Source organism: Schistocerca serialis, chromosome 1 (assembly GCF_023864345.2).
Source record: "Schistocerca serialis cubense isolate TAMUIC-IGC-003099 chromosome 1, iqSchSeri2.2, whole genome shotgun sequence".
NCBI classification, from domain to species: Eukaryota; Metazoa; Arthropoda; class Insecta; order Orthoptera; family Acrididae; genus Schistocerca; species Schistocerca serialis.
Genome location: NC_064638.1, coordinates 996,588,033 through 996,606,086, shown reverse-complemented (window position 1 = coordinate 996,606,086; position 18,054 = coordinate 996,588,033). Strand labels below are relative to the sequence as shown.

At 41.6% G+C, this 18,054-nt stretch overlaps 1 protein-coding gene across 1 annotated transcript in view; it reads right to left on the bottom strand.

The window, feature by feature from the left end:
- LOC126413160 (cytosolic purine 5'-nucleotidase) overlaps positions 1-17,648 on the bottom strand; it is a 465,386-nt gene extending 447,738 nt beyond the window's left edge. The window contains exon 1 of the mRNA XM_050083065.1: positions 17,341-17,648. Within this exon, the coding sequence (XP_049939022.1) occupies positions 17,341-17,468 (128 nt within the window). The 5' untranslated portion in view covers positions 17,469-17,648. The remainder of the gene's footprint in view (positions 1-17,340) is intronic.
- Positions 17,649-18,054: the final 406 nt, after the last annotated feature.

Sequence of the window (18,054 nt, the reverse complement as noted above, 5' to 3'; positions counted from 1 at the left end):
GGCCTTCATTTCTATCAGTGAAACATCTCTCAATTCTGTTCTGGTTTCATCAGCATATCTATTTCTGTATTGTTTGATTTTCTCATTTGTGTGTGTGTTACAACTTCAGTTAGCGTGTCGTCTGAAAGTAAAAGAAAAGAAAGAAAGAAAGAAAAAAAAAAAAAAAAGCAAGCCTTCCCATACCTGCAGTGGTGTGCAAGAATGGCCAAGACGTTGTGTATTCCCTTTGGGTCCAGGAAGATGCACTATAATATTGTGAGCAAGCGTTCGAACATTTAATTTCTCTTAGGTTCCACTGTTGACCACTTATAGCGGTTGCATCCATAGAAAATGTTCTGTTTTGTTCCTTCTCTAACTCGTTCACAATCACTATCTGTTATATCCAGTTCTTATTCAGTATCATGTTCACTGTTGCGTTCAGGATCACTGTCGATGGCAGTTTCAGCATCACTTTATTCAATATCTTCCACCTTATGTAACCACTGAGTGATAACAGTCCGAAAATCTGGATCAGAAACACCCACTCTGGCCTTGCTAGCCATGCTCAGTGATATTTCTGTAAGAAATGTAAAATATAAAGTGTTTAAAATTACCGAGTTCAATAACGTAAACTGTGTGGTAGAGTCGCGTCATACCCCAAGCAAATTATTCTACTTACCAAGTCAGAGTACCAGCAGTTCGCAACAGTGACTGCTCACTACAATTGCTCGTAACAATCTGAACGAAAGCTACCGAGAAGCGGAAGTGCACAGTACGTAAAATTCTGACGTTTTGCGCATTGGAATTTTGGAGGGGGTATCCTCATACCCCACAACATCAAGTGAGGGTTAATAGGAAAGTAGTCTCTTACTAATAAAATAGATAGTATCAGCAACTCAAAAAAATTGAGGGCTATTTGTATTCAGTTAATTCATATTTCGATTGGTTGATTGTTTAAAGGAGGGGAGGGGGGGGGGGGTACCAAAGTGCTAGGTCATCGGTCCCTCGTTCCGTTACAAGAATTCCATAAGTGAGAGAGTAAAATAATCGAGACGTACAAAACACAGCTGGACGAAAGGGGAAAACCACAAGAATGACATAAGGGCAACAAACGTTAAAATGGACAAAATCGGGCAAGAAAACCACAGAGACACGCAAGAAATATGTAGAAGAGATCAAAACAAGAGAGCAGATTACCATGGCTGGCTGACTATGAGAATAAAAAGAAGTCAGCCACTCTGCAACGCATTAAAACCTCCACCCTAAAAGCACTAGGCTGGAGGACAGAGGGACAAAGGACATGCGCTAAAACTTAGATCAAATGATAAAACCCACCCTCACAAATAAAACTAAAGCTGCTGTTGAGGCACTGCCGCCCAACACCGAAGGTAGGGTGCTGGGAAAGTTAAAAGTCCGCCAACGAGCGGCTAAAAGTGGGTAGTCCGACAGCAAGAGGTGGATGACCGTCATTTGTGAGCCGCAGCGACAGCGAGGTGGGTCCTTACGACGGAGGAGGTAACCATGCGTTAGGTCCGTATATCCAGTGCAGAGCCGGCAGAGGACAACTGATTCCCTGCAAGGGGACTGCATGGAAGACTTCCACACATTCGTAGTCTCCTTAATGACACGCAGTTTGTTGTGAATACTGTTATGCCATCCCTTCTCCCAAAGCTGAAAAACCCTGCAGTGTAAGACAGTCCGAAGGTCAGTTTCGGAGACGTCCATCTCCAACAGTGGTTTTCGCGTAGCCTCTTCGGCCAGCCTGTCGGCAAGTACGATGCCTGGGATTCTGACGTGTCCTGGGGTCCACACAGACACCACTGAACGATGGGACCGTTCCAAGGCATAGATGGACTCCTGAATGGACGCTACCAAAGGATGGCGAGGGTAGCACTGGTCGACAGCTTGTAGGCTGCTCAAGGAGTCAGTATACAGGAGAAATGACTCGCCAGGGCATGAGCAGATGTGTTCAAGAGCACGAGATATGGCCGCCAGTTCTGCAGCGAAAACACTTCATCCCTCTGGCAAGGAGTGCTGTTCAATATGTCCTCCATGAAAACATGCAAAGCCTATGTGATGATCAGCTATCAGTGTAAACCGCTTCATGGCCCCAGTACATGCTGAGAATCGAGATGAACTGATAGCAGAGAGCCGTGGGGTTAACGGAGTCCTTAGGACCATGCAAATGGTCTACAAGAAACTGTGGCCTAGGTGTACACCATGGAGGTATACATGAATAGGCCTCGAGGAGAGGTGGTAACAGGTAGGACTCCAGTTCAGACAGAAGGGAGTGGATGCGAACCACAATTGTAAGCCTTGACCTGGGCCACCAATGCGGGAGATGAACCGTCATGGTTGGGAAAAGGAGACTGTAATTCGGATGCGCAGGAGAACTATGAACATTTCAAACGTAACTGGCGAGCAGTTGTGCACGCCTAGCCTTCAATGGAGGGACTCCGGTCTCCATCAGGACACTAGTCACTGGACTTGTTCTAAAAGCTCTCATCGCTAGGCAAATGCCACAGTGGTGCACTGGGTCAAGTGAACGCAACGCTGAGGTCGCCACCAAACCGTAAACCAGGCTCCCGTACTCAAGGCGGGATTGAACAAGGGCTCTGTAGAGATGCAGCAATGTAGAGCGGTAAAGTTCTGGTTCTGGATGAACAGTGCAATGCTGACAGAAATGCATGGCACACGACTTCGGAGCTGAATACTGGAAGCTGTGGGTTAGAGCCCATGGCTGCGCCTTGTGAATGGCTCCCTGTAGGCGCCGCTCAGCAACACCAGTACTGGAGGAGCAGTACGGAATGCAGAAGTCATCGGCATACAGAGAAGGTGAGACCGATGGCCCTACAGCTGCTGCTAGGCAGACTCAATACGGAGCCCTGGGGAACGCCATTCTGCTGAATACGGGGGGGGGGGGGGGGGGGGAGGGGGGAAGACTATGGGAGGCACCGACGTGGACACGGAAAGAATGGAGCGACAGGAAATTTGGAATTTTGTGGTAAGTTCCTAAGGGATCAAACTGCTGGGGTCATCGGTCCCTATGCTTACACACAACTTAACCAACACAAACACCCATGCCCAAGAGAGGACTCGAACCTCTGATGGTGGGAACCTCGCGGACGGTTGCAAGGCATCTCAGACCGCACGGCTACTCTGCGCGGCGGCGCGACAGGAAGATTTCGATTAAAATCGAGAGTGGGCTCCGGAGACCCCACTCATACAATGTGGCAAGGATATGATGTCGCCAGGTCATACCGTATGCTTTAAGTAAAAAAAAAAAAAAAAAAAAAAAAAAAAAAAAAAAAAAAAAAAAAAAAAAAAAAAAAAAGAAAAAAGAAACGCAACCAGATGTTGGTATCTGGAAAAGGCTGTTTGTACGGCAGACTCGAGGGTACAAGATTATCAGAGGTTAGAGCGACCCTGGCGGAAGCCGCCTGGCATGGAGCCAGTAGGCCATGTGACTCCAAGACCCAACCCAACTGCCGATACACCATAGGTTCCAGCAGCTGAAAGTTGGTGGGGCTGGTAGCTATCCACATCAAGCGGATTTTTACGGGGTTTTCGCACCGGTATGATGGTGCTCTCCCGCCATTGCGATGGAAAGACGCCATCGCACCAGACCTGGTTCAATATGACGAGGAGATATCGCTTGTAGTCAGACGAGAGATGTTTAATCATCTGACTGTGGATCCAATCCAGCCCAGGAGCTGTGTCGGGGCAATGTGCAAGGGTGCTATGGAGCTCGCACTCTGTAAATAGGGCGTTATAGGGTTCACTGTGGCATGAAGCGAACGAGAGGACTTTCCATCTGCCATCTGAGGGTGCAAAAGGCTGGGGAGCAGTTCTCTCACGCAGAGGCTTGAGCATACTGCTCAGCCAAGTGCTTGGCAATCGAGTTTGCATTGGTAGAGAGTATGCCATTGATGTTAACGCCAGGGACACCTGTTGGGGTCTGGTACCCAAAAAGACATCTGATCTTCGTCCAGACTTGGGAAGGTGACGTATGGCACCCAATAGTCGACACATACCTCTCCCAAACCTCCTGTTTCCATCATTTTGTAAGCTGGCAAACGCAGGTACAGAGCCGCTTAAAGGCTATAAGGTGCTCTAGGGAAGGGTACCGCTTATGTCGCTTGTAGAGCTCGCCGACGCTCTTTAACTGCCTCAGCGACTTCCGGCAACCACCAACGAACTGCCTTTCGCCAGGGGCATCCTAAAGAACGAGGGATCGCGTTTTCCGCCGCAGAAACGATCGTTGTAGTGACGTGCTCAACATCGATGGCACCATGTGTGGGAGATTCAGCGGTGACAGCAGAGGTGAAGGCTTCCCAGTCTGCCTTGTTTAAATCCCGTCTGGGTAGGCGCCCGTGGAAATGACGCCGGGTGAGTGACAAGAAGCTGGGGAAGTGGTCACTACTACACAGGTCGTCATGTGCTCAGGTCGTCATGTGCTCTCCAGTGGATAGATGGGAGAAGGCTAGGACTGCAAACCGAGAGATCAATGGCCGAATATGTGCGATGTGCAGCAGTGAAATGTGTGGGGGCACCTGTATTTAAGAGGCAGAAGTCGAGTTGTGACAGTAAATTTTCGACATCCCTACCTCGGCCAGTAAGCATGGCGCCGCCCCACAAGGGGTTACACACATTAAAATCTCCCAAAAGTAGGAAAGGTTTAGGGAGTTGATCAATCAATGCAGCCAATATGTTCAGGGGTACTGCACCATCTGGAGGAAGATATATACTGAAGACAATTATTCCCTGTATCGTCCTTATCCTGACAGCCACAGCTTCAAGAGGGATTTGAAGGGGCACAGGTTCACTACAAACTGAGTTCAGGGCATAGACGCAAACTCAACCTGACACACTATTATAGTCGCTACGTTTCCTGTAATATCCCTTATAGCCGCAAAGCGCAGGGGTCCGCATTGCCGGGAACCAGGTTTCCTGGAGGAAAATGCAGAAAGCAGGTGTAAAGCTTAAGAGTTGCCTTAGCTCGGCCACGTGGTGGAAAAATCAATTCCACTGGATGATTACGTGATCGTGAGACTGGGAAGGCATGAAACACTCAATGAGGCAGTCTACGCACCAGGGTCACCTGCTGCCACCAGATGAGTACCTATGCGATCGACATCCATTGTGTCTGAGGGCCCAGTGAGACCTAGGTCCTCAGCAGACGCCAGAATCTCCACCTCATCCTCAGACACAGAGCTTGTAGGTAGTGGTGGTGGTGTGGGTGTCACCACATTGCCTTTGTTCTTGTGGGTCATTTTCTTTTTAGGTTTCTCTCACTGCTCCTTAGGTTTGTCCAGCTGAGAGGGCTTCACTAATTCAGTCTCAGGGACTGAGGAGGACCGTGAAGCTCTCCAACCAGTTACCTGTGGTTGCTTCAGCCACTGGTTGGTGTCAGCTTTGCTACTGGTAGGAACCTGGGATGGGAGTGACCCAAGGGATCCCTTCGTGGCGAGAGGAGCCTAAGAAGGCTTACACTTCTCAGCTGAGAAGTGGGGACTGAAATTCCCAATGGTTGGGAGGGGGTGTTGCACCTGAAGTAGATTTTGCAGGAGCAACATGGAGGGAAGTGCCCCCCACCATAAAGGGGGCAGTTGGAGTGTGACAGCTCTGAGAGCCAACTGTACACGGCAGAACGAAAGATGGTAGAAGCATTGTCATAGTGGCAGTGTAGGTTGGCGTCATATGCACAGAACGTAGCCTCTCATATTTTCTCTTAGCCTCAGTTTAGGTCAGTTGATCCAGAGTCTTGTATTCCATTATTTTTCTTTCTTTCTGGAGAATCCTGCAGTCTAGCGAGCAAGGGGAATGAGGATCTCTGCAGTTGACACAGATGGGAGGCGGGGCACAGAGAGTATTGGGATGTGAAGGATGTCCACAGTCCCAACAGGTGACGCTGGAAGTACAGTAAGAAGACATACGGCCAAACTTCCAGCACTTAAGCACTACATTGGGGGGAGGGATATATGTCTTGACATCACAGTGGTAGACCATCACCTTGACCTTCTTGTGTAATGTGTCACCCTCAAAGGCCAAAATGAAGGCACTGGTGGCAACCTGATTATCCCTCGGATCTCAGTGGACACGCTGGACAAAATGGACACCTTGCCGCTCTAAATTGGCGTACAGCTCATCGTCAGACTACAAAAGAAGGTCCCTGTAAAATATGATACCCTGGACTATATTTAAGCTCTTATGGGGTGTGATGGAAACAGAGCAGAGGATACCGTTTTGATCAAGACCGATCTTGACCGCATTTTGGACAAGACCTCCACCTCCCCAAACTTGTTCTCTAAATGCTCCACAAAAAACTGAAGTTTCATTGACAAGCAAGATTCCCCATCAACTCTCGTACAAATAAGGTACCGGGGTGAATAAGCTTCGCTGCCATCCTTAGCCTGACGTTCCTCCCATGGTGTGGCCAGAGAGGGGAACAATTTGGGGTCGTAATTCTGTGCATTGAATTGAGCCCGTGAACACTTATAGACTGCTGGTGTTTGACCACCAGCAAGAAATGACTTACTAAGCTTCATGGCGTGTCATCTGACCTGATGCCACCCACTCTGACCAGGGGTCCTCCCCACAGGTGCCACCCAGCCGCAGCAAAAGCCACCTGGCAGGACGGCCATTGCTGGGAGTCTCGATGCCCCAGGGTGACGGACATCTACTCGTTGGCATACGTGTGGAGTTAGCACCGCAGGCGTCAGCAGAGCAATCCCTGTGTGGTCAGGGGGCTACAATCAACAGGGTACATGGCGGCCCCACCACAATGGACTGGCTACTGCGCTGGATATCAGGTGCAAACAAGCTAAGAAGTTCATTATTGTCGACAGCGCAGAAAGTGATACTGCACATAGGATTGAGGAAAACGCATCCAGGAGGGTGACCTCGCCCAACAGCTGGAGAATGAGCGCAAGTGCAGATCCACGTTGACAAAGGACGCATGATGGATACTTCCCCAATTGGCTCGCTCCTTGGAAAAGTTTTGAAAAATGAAGGTCAAACCCTACAGGGGACCATCACATAAAGGCAGAAACATGTGAGCCTCCCTTTAGTTGCCTCTTATGACAGGCAGGAATACCTCAGGCCTATTCTAACCCCCGGACCCACAGGTGGGTCATATTTGGAACTAGTAGTAACTATTTGTTACAGACACCACCAATGTGTTCATTATAGCTTTTTATACATTGTTCTCCAATACATTTATTTCAAGTAAGATTTATAAATCTGGCTACATTCCTGGAATCAACAAACAGCTAGTAACTTCAGTGATTTCACACTCAAATACTAAGTGCTTTTATTGTAATGGTAAATCCAAATTAAGCAAGTCAACACACAAATTTCACAGACACTTTCCTTGCACTGCTGTTCAGTCTACTCTGTTATATGCAGTCCAGCTTGTGCAGCAAAAGCATTGCTCCAAGATGTGGTTTAATTGTTTTGTAACATTTTAGCTAGCTTGAACTTTCCTCTGTTAGCTCTCTTCCACTTATATAAAGGGCATTTAAAATTCCTATTACAAGTTTCTAAAGGTTATTGGGGGGAACCCATGTCTGAAAATGTTCCATTTGGATTTAAAACAAGTTCGAAGATCAGATCACTTTCAAATCTCCCATTTCAGGGTACAAAAACAAACTGAGAAGAGGGTCGCAGATACCGACATTTCTGCAAGTAGTACTGATGGAATTATTGGAAGAATTGCCACTGTCACTTCATCAGCAAATGTTTCCAAAATCGTGGCACATCTGCACACTTGCACATGACATCCACAAACATCTCAACCAAACATATGGTGAAAGGTGGATAGGTTGGGTAAAGCCACTTCTTGGCTACCACTGTTGTGAGAGTTAACTCCTCTTCACTTTTTCTTGTGGGGCCATATGAAGAGTCTTGCAAACGAGACACTATTCACTGTTGGAATTATTCAGCACACACCAATGCATGAAAGTATGCATTGCAGATACACCTTGTGCAACAAACAGCAGTACCACCATGTGTAGCTGCTCGCTACTGCAGAGCACTCAGGTCAGAGTTCACTGTTCATGGTCTTCAAATGCATTTTACATCCTAACGGTACATTTCCAGGCATGGGTTTCTTATCAAAACTTATCTACTAAGTACCCATTACCATCCCTATACGCCTGTAATAGGAATTGTGTAGCATCTGGTACACTACTTGTAGCTTCCAGGTCATCAGAAAACATTGTCTCTCTCTCTATCACAGTTTGGTTCAGTCTTATGACAGTTAAGACTTTATAATGTAAAAGGCACTAATGACAGCACTGCTTTCATATAGCAACTTATGGGCACTGTAAATTGGAATAATCAACAGAAAAAAATTTTCTCTTGTACTTAACTAACATGTTTCCATATGCTGTGGCATTATCACTGTCTTTATATGTTCGTATTGCTTTCTTTAGTGAATATGTCATGACAATTGAAAATTAGTGTCAGACCAAGATAGAAATAAAGAACTCTTAATCATTAACAGCATCCGAGCACATTTCCAATCCAGACTCAAAGTTTCAGTACTACTGTCTTCTCCTATTACTTCCAAACATTACATCTAGAGATTAACCCATTATGTGTGTTGGAATAGGATCATTATGGAGGGGGTAGCTGAGACTAGATAGAGGAACTAGTTAAGCCTGGCACAATGATATATATTTACTGAATTCAGTTACATGGAATGGCGTGAATGGAATCAGTCGAATAATAATATTAGTGAAATCAGTTTTGAAATTCCACCTACAAAAGTTACACTTCCAACACCAACTGAAACTTTCAGTGTCACTGGTGATTTCCTCCCTGCTATTCCTACATACCTCAAGGTGAGAACTTATATTGTCCAGCAGTAATAGGAGGGAAACATCAGTGACTCTGAAAGTCTGAGGAATCTGCAGGTGTGCTTGTAGAGGTTAAATTGCGATGGTGACTGCTTTTAGTTAGGTTGGAATGCTGGTCTGGCATGAATTTCGTTTCTTGCAAGATTTTCATAACATTGCAAGTTCAACAATTTTGAAATGATTTAACTGATTTCATGTCATATCACTCAGTTTAACTGTTTTCAATTCCATTCATTTTATTTCAGTGAATTTAATCAAGTTGACATCAGTGTATCACTCTTTCTCATGATTTTACATTTGTGTTTTTAAGAGAACATCATGGCACATCACCTTGAAATTTTGTAGCTTAACTCTATATTCACAACCAGGAGTTAGGATGACTACTCTTATATTTCAAATAACAGTTTCTCATTATTATGCAGCAGTATGAAGCTACCTGATATGCACCTTGCACTTAAATTTTGTCACAATATTAGATGTGACATCAAAAATTGTTCCTCGGATACTACACTTATTGTCACATTACAAATTGTGTGTTCTCCTGAGAGCTGAGTCACTTTTACCACAGATTGCCAGTATGCATCGAGTTGATTTGTGTCGTTCAATGCTTCAGTGTCACTCACACTTACTTGCCTTACTCCATGAGTTCCATTACTCTAAATTATTTCTTACCCATTGACAACTGACACTGCACTTGCTCAACATAAACAGTATCAGATACACTGGCTTCTGAATCGGACAATATTTCTTCTTCAAGAACATTGTTGTCCAGCAGAAAAGTCTTCTTGCAGCATTTGGCAATTTTTATCAGCAGTCAAAAAAAATCTGGAATATTCAGGCATTACTAATGACCCGTCCTCACAGCTTCACTTCTGCCAGTGCAACTCTCCTACTTCTTTCTTCTAGGGGTGCTAGTTCAGCAAAGTATACAAACGGGAGTTAGTGATGTTCGAACAGCATGAGAAAGGTACTGAAAGAAGTGAAGTGGTGAAAGTTACTCATTACTCATGCCGGAACAGCTCAATCAGTAAGCATATTTTTCACTAAATGTAAGGTTCTGGATCAGAGTCCTGGTCTAGCACACAGTTTTAATCTGCCCAGAAGTATCTAAACAGCTCACTACAGAGTGGAAGAATCATTCTGGAAACAATTCCCTTGATCATGGCTAAGCCATTTCTTCACAGTGTCCCTTCTTCCAGGAGTACTAGTCCAACAAAGTATGCAGACGGGGGTGGGGGGCTGTCAGAAACTGTGAGAGTAGTACCTGGATAATTCAGTTCATAATACAAGGATTGCTTACAGGCTCCTAGATAAATCTTGGTATCCTACATGTACAGCACATAATTTACTACTGTAATGTTGTCATATATGTTGAAAGAAAAGTAATGTTAGAGACTGCTGAGCAAAAATACATTTTTTATCATTTAGACTATTAAATGTCTCATAATTCTGTTCAAAACATACTGACATGAAAACCATCAAATCCTTACTTAAAGTCAAATTTATTCTCAGCTATGAACGAAAATTACTTCAGAATGGAGCAAAGAATTATGAATCTAAATCATATGCAGCACTCATAGCTCTGAAATTATTCCTCAGTTCAAATTTATACAATCTCTTCCACACTGCACCATAATCGGACCACAGATGGAACTGCTCGCAGAGGGAGGGCATAGAAGTCGACTGTATGCCTTCAGGAGCTCAGTCCATCAGCACACCTAATGATGGCAACATGTCTGATCGCCGAAATATTGGATATGATGAACTGGCAGTACACCCATGGAATGTTTGATCAACAAATATATTCGGAGAAACTGAATAATAATAATAATAATAATAATAATCACAATAACAATAAAAAAAGGAAAAAAAAAACAGATTCTCAGAGATCTTATTGTATAACTGGATGAACATCTGAACTGGACTGAATACACTGCATCTCTATGCTGGAAGGTATATGCACTCCTATAAACTGTACAAAAACAATTTTTTTTCCAGAGAAATCAAAAAGAGTATGTCTAGGGCCTAGTTTTGCCACTTTTCTATTATTTGAACACCCCACAACAAAGTAAAAGTAGCGACAACTCCTTCACCCAAAATTCCTGCGAGATATCCACAACTAACACACAATAATATGATCCAATTACTTCTTTCCAAAGACAATTGTCTTCATCGTATGCAGTACAAATGTGTGATTACCATACATCTAGTTTGCAGTACTGATTCTTCAGTAAAGAAAACTCAAATATCTGTACGCAAATATGGAATTTTACACTTGCAAGAAACTCAGTCTAAATCACTTTCAACCACCCTCCCCCCCTCCCAATAATTAAAGATGCTTTTCTGGAGCCCTTACGTGCTGCAAGCTGTACGGAATAACTTGCTCCATAACATTACTATTACCCCCAATCTGCATCTCAATACTGTTTCACAGTCTTTAGATACATTTTAATGTCCTACCTCTCTAATATCTTTCTCCATTTAGAGTCCAAAATCCATCGTCGAATGTGTGGTGAAAAGTAGACCCTACTTTACCTACCACTTTTATTTCTCTTTCCAAATGATGAGTGAGACGAGTAATTGTATGTATGACTTCATATGAACATGAATTTCTCTGATTTTATTGTTACTGTTACTTCAAGAGACATGTATGGGAAGAAATAATGCACTGCTTGTTTCTTCTCGGCACTTCACACTTTAGAGAGAACTTCTCCATGATTCACAACGCCTGTCCTGTAATCAGCCACTGGAGTTGAATTGGTGATTCTGTGACACTCTTTGCATTTACTAAACAAACCTGTGATGAAATGTGCTCCTCTTTAGATCTTGTCTTTACGTCTATTAATCCTATCTGGCGAGAGTCCCAGACTGACAAGCAATACTGAGGCACCTGTTGATCAAGTTGCTTTATAAGCTACCTATTTCAAGAGTGAATTACATTTTATAAGGAAATGTCTCCTAAAATTGTTTTTATGTGTAATGAAAATCTTATGATCTGATAAGGGAAAACAACTGAATAAATAAATAAAATAACAAATAAGTGCACATTAGCGAGTGTGTAATTTTCCAATGCAGTTATTGCTTGGTGGAAATTTGGCAATGTGATACTGTGTAACAATACAGTAGTATATAACATCAATATGGTGCAGTGTGTCATTTAGTAACTGTAGTTAACATGATTTTGTGTATTAACTTTTATTCACATGTGAAAACACAATATCTACATTACTGTTAAGACGGTAAAGAATTTACAAAGAGAATAAACAGGAAAACCTACTGGTAAATCTTAAGAGTTCTACTGTGTGCAGGAAAGTTAAGAAAATTATGAACATTAAACAAAAATCTGGCAACATTATTATAGCTTTCTATTATTACCAAAATCACAAATGTTTCTAAGAAGTAACTTTTTATAACAAGGTAATGTGCATTACTAACAAATCCAACACCGTTTTGACAAAAGTTCTGCAGTACAATAGTGGGGAGCTATTTGTTGCAAAATTCAATCAACTTAGCAGAGTCAGATTTAATGTCCTCTATTTCGGAATCGCTCAGCTGGAGGGGGATATGGGAGGGCATCCATTGTGACCTTGTTAATAGAATCAACCCTCTGACTAGAATTAACTTGGGAATTAGGGTGTCCAGACTGAGTTATGAATACTGCTTCTACTGTGTAGCATCCAGAGTTTTAAGCACTGTGCCATCGCAATGTTTCTGTCTTTCAGTTCTGGAAGTCTTACCCTTCACATAGACAGTTTTGATATATTTTCCCAACTTTTTGCTTTTTTCTACAGAAGAATGAAAGCTTGGTTTCAAAGAAGAACAGTTCTTATGCCCATCCGACTAATTTCCACTATCCTGTCATGTCAGGTCATGGGTACAGCAATCATGTTAGTAGCTTATTTATTTGTAGTTACATGTGTACAGAGATTCAAAGTAGTAATAACTGTGCAGTTCAGTGGTGAATGGTCCACTAAACCATTTGAAAACTGAAATGGGGACACAAGACCCATTTATCACTCTGAGATAATGTTCAGTCCTAGTTCACTAAGCTCACATACTTTGCTTTGGTTCACAAAGGAACAGAGGAATAAGGCATAGATTTTCATGTGATGCAAGTCAGTTGTATAGGTTTACATTTAATCGAAAACAAGAAATTGGCAATAAATTGATGTGGAGACAAAACAGGTGTGGAGGTAATGTAATCCTACTGCAAATTAATTCTTCATGTGCTCATTTTCCCATGATTCTTAACATACAAAGTATGAGCTTTACAACAAAAATAAATTGGCTTTAACTGATTTTTTAAAATTTCATGCAAATGTATTTTTTACTAAAAAAAGACATCTATGATGCTCAACCTGTCTGTCACGAGAATCCAAAAATAACAATGTCTACAGGCCACCTGCTCTTGGACAATGCATGCAAAGTAACAATAAACATTGCCCAAACAGAAGCAGGCACAATTATAGGTTTACTGGCAGCTTTGGCAATTTGTAGTGCAATACTGTAATAACATACTGCACAATAAAATAATGAGGACAGTCAACCAGTCAGTTGGGGATGAATGATTGGTGACACACAGGCACATTTGATAATCAGATAATTGCACTAGGCTTTGAGTGAATGCATCTTATTTTGTTTTAGCATGCACCTCTCCCCACCCCATCCCAAAACTCAAACACAGTGTGCTGGAAGGAGGGAAAAGTTTCTCCTAACCTTTCATTAGAAACCTACTTATCACGTAAAGCAGAAGGAAGCTCATAGATGATGTTAAATTCCTAGCTTTCAGAACGAGGGGCTTTGGTGGAAGCAAGGAAGGATTGAAGGAAATACACGGGTCCTATTCCATTTTTATTAAAAAAAGGGACATTTTAAAAAGTTTAGAAAAATCTGGGACAATTAAGGAAAAATGGTACACAAAATTGTCTTGACAAAACTTAATGGACACAGAAATCTGACTTTGCATCATGTACTCAGATAACCCCAACTCACTTTTACAATTATTCTGCAGCACTGTTACTGTACTTTTCACTTTTATGTATTTTATCAAGGAGTGCATTTTCGTTTGAAAACTCATGCGACGTTTCTTCATCTTAATGTGATTTGCAAGGTCTGATTTGCGCGACATACATTCTACATTTTCTCCACTGCCAGTGATAAAAGTAAACTCACTTTTTATATTGCTGTTAAAATTAGACTCTCATTTTGGCATGATAAAACAGTGAACATGAATCAGTACTATGAACATTGCAAAACATTAACAGTAAATAAACAAAGGCTGTAGAGCAAGTTGTAAAAGTACTGTTTCCTGGCATATATAGTCTCATAACGTGCGGTAAAATGCAAACATTTCGTACCATGAAATACTTTAGCCAAACAGAATCACAAAAATGTGTGACATATTACCATCCCCAAACAAACTTTCAGGACATGTTGGAAAAAAATAGAACACTCTCAGGAAAAACAGGATGAAGGGACATGATAAGGAAATGACAATATCATGCTCAAGAGTACAATATGCCACACGAAGAGTTATCCACAACCACAGGTCATCGGAGGCTTGCCACACAGAAGGATAACAATGTTAGTGAAGACAGAAGTGAAGATATGGCTGTCGATTGCTGGACATGATGTGAACAGAAGTATGGATTTAAGAGTAAGATTTATGCAATGCTCCCCCCCCCCCCCCTTTGGGCTTTCCATTGTTGACATATTTACATAAGATGTGTCAAAATACTCACAACAGATTTACTTCAGAGTTATCTTGCAGGTTTAGTTATTTACAACGAAAAGTGTGTTAAGTATGGTGCAAATGTAGATCTCACGCTATGCTGCAGATCACTGTGTTACCATGACCTTTGTTTTCTATTGGCAGGCTCCACAAACTGACAAGCAAGCTGTCACCTTCCAATCTAACAATGGAAAATCCAGGATAGAATAATGACAATATTAGGGAAAGGATAGATCGCTACTCACCACATAGAGGAGATGTTGAGTCACAGACAGGCACAACAAAAGGACTACTACACAAGTAAGCTTCCGACTAAAATGCCTTCTTCTGAATGAGACAACTCCCACACACATGACCACTGCCTCTGGCTACAGAGTGGTGGGGAGAGAGAGAGAGAGAGAGAGAGAGAGAGAGAGAGAGAGAGAGAGAGAGAGAGTGTGTGTTGAAGAAGGCCTTTTAAAGCTTACTTGTTTATCAGTCTTTTTGTTGAGTCTGTCTGCAACTCAACATTTTCGCTACATACCTTCCAATCTAACCTATATCTCAGGCAACATTGTAGAAACCAAGGTTTCAGAAGGGTACACTAACACAACAGAAAAAGAAGTGAATGGCAGAATCAAGAAATGTAGTACAAGATTTAGAGAAAAAATATGTAAATCTTACAACAAATAAGAAACTAGGGTTTTTTTTTTTTTTTTTTTTTTTTTAAAAAAAAAAAACCAAAAGTAATGACACAAGTGTAAGTCAATACACCAATGGCTATGTTTCTATGCAGAATCTGAAACTCTTTCCATGAATTCCAAAAAGTCCTTTTGGGGTTAAACTTGTAGATTCTGGCAGAGACAAACCCAGCCTGGTTTCTATAGTTATATCCTTAATTTTATTAGAAGGCTGCCTCAACATTACATTATTAGTGGTATTCCATGGATACTACTGGAACGTGGAACCTAAAAACTTAATGTCAGTGACACTGGCAAGAAATAATGTATTGTGCTTAATAAAAGCAGTGATGAGAAATGAAATATTGAGAACGCAGATGAACCCAGGACCTTTATATCTAGTAGTTGGTACAACATTATACCTTTAGGGCCTGAATAGGTAACACATTCTTGTTTCTATTTCTTCCAAATGAAAGATTTTTTATAAATGTGTTGAAACTAAAGATTAAACTGTTTTCAGTTTGTCCGTTGTTTGCTCTGCTCCAGTTACTCCCACTTTAGTAACTTGAGAACAGATTCTCATATTTAGTACTTCGTTATGGGAAAGTTGATATCATCTGTAGTGCAAAACAGTGGGGTAAAACAAAGGATTTTTTAGAATTATCAATGAAGGTAAGTTTCCAAAATTATCCTTGGTATTATTTAAGGAACTTACCTGTGGTATTGAGAAAAAGTGTTTCTATTTATTTTTTTCATTTATAAGCTGTAATATATAGCTTCATCAATGAACTTCTAAATAGAACTTGTGTTCCCATGTGGTACCAGTTTAGTTATACAGCATACAAATAATTTTCTGCTCATTTGCCAAGGCACTTTAAAGGGCTATTAAAATGTAGAGCTAGCATATTTTCTGACATGTGTGCCGATCATTATTAAAAAGAAATGAAATATTAGTGTTTAAAGTCTTGTTGACAGCGCGAAAATTAGAGAGAAAACACAAGCCTGGATTGGACAAGGGTGGGGAAGGAAATTAACCATGGACTTTGCAAAGGAACTACTCTGAAACTAATCATATTTTATGGAAGAGAAATCCCATTCCACCAGTACCTCAACTGCTGCATCTCCTTATTCAGTCCACTATTCAAGACACTGCAAAAGACTACTAGTATGGCAGGGACTGCTTTCTAAGCATTCTATTGTAGTGTATTTGAATTGGGAAAGTCAGTCTCTCATAAAGAGCTATGCTTTGTGCTTTTCGAGTGATTCCAGGTCACACAATGCAGGTATTTTCATTGCACAGAAAGTATTTGCTTGCTTTGTAGCACGACAGAATATTCAGTTGTGGCTTTGCTTAGCAGCAGAAATGTTATGCTCGGACTGTATTTGGTTTTTTTTACTAAATAATGTTTATCTACAATTACACTTAACACGAGACAACAATGCCCATTTTAGAAACAAACAAACCGCAATATCATGTATAGTACATAATTTAGGCGGCAAATAAGTAAAATGAACTATAATAATGCAATGGCGAAGACTGTAGTCTAGGTTTGTTTCATCTTCTTAAAACTTAAAGAGATTACCAAGCGTTATCGTTTGAGAACTGTGTAAGGAGTTACCGAATTATTAAAAAACTATTTTAAGTATAAATTATTATTTTATGCAATTCGCTTTATAGCAATACCCAAAAAGAAAGATGTATTTCATTTCATTAATAATACTAAACGAATCAAATCATCATTAATGTGGTATACGTGGACGACGACGTATTTCTAAACCCTTCAGAGAAGAAGCGTGTAAGAATAAATAAAGAACTTGCAATGTCACTTATGACAAAAAACGATTTACTGGGTTTGAAGAAGAACGATGTAGTCATCAGTTGTTGCAAATGGGCAGAATGAGTGTTCAGATTCTTGAGCCCACACATTTACTAAGAAATCGTTGTGCAATGTATTTGTGATTAGTTTACAGTTCAAAACAGTGTTTTCAGGCTTTGGGACATTTTCCTCCGTAATGCCATATGACGAATTGTGTATCATGTGCACAAAACGTTTTGGCGCAGTGTATTACAAACAGCAGAAGGTGAAATAAAGTTCGCAGGCGGGCTAACCTGTGTTCTGCTTTTCTGTACCATTTCCCGCTGCGGCCAGGTTGGTTCCCGGAAGGGCAAGGTGTTATACCGGGCGACAATATACTATTCATATCATCTCGCACGTAATTTCTAGATGTATTTGCCATGACACTGATTTTCGTACAAGTTATGCAAGTGAGATCAACGGCTACTGTACACAAGCATCCCACACAACTAGCACGTAGAAATACACAATACGCAATGCACAACACCCGTCACATGTAAACAACGGCTGCCAGCATTCCAGAATTCTTTCACGATACACACTTAACCGCAAAGCCTTGCACATGCGCAGCTACCCGATGCGGTAGAACTGCTGTGACAAACAGTATCTTGTGCGAAAAGCCTGTCGTACAAACTGCAAATGAACAGTGGAAATGAGAGATATACCGCTAGCAAAAACCATGTAATTGTTGAAAATGATGGTTAAATTTAGTTATTATTGATGAAGAACGAAGTTTTACATGAAGTTGTTATGCGACTTACTTTAACTGAAAAATATGCATATACTGTAACGCTTTAGTCCGGGCGTTTTGTTGTTCCTTCTACAACCAGGAAAACTGGGCAAGTTCTCTTAAAGAAATGTTTGAACCTATAAACCGTACTAACGGATGTCGATGCCACCCCATTAAAACGCCATGGTAATCAATGCTTGAAATTTTAATTATACGAAATTACGAACTCTTGAATGAT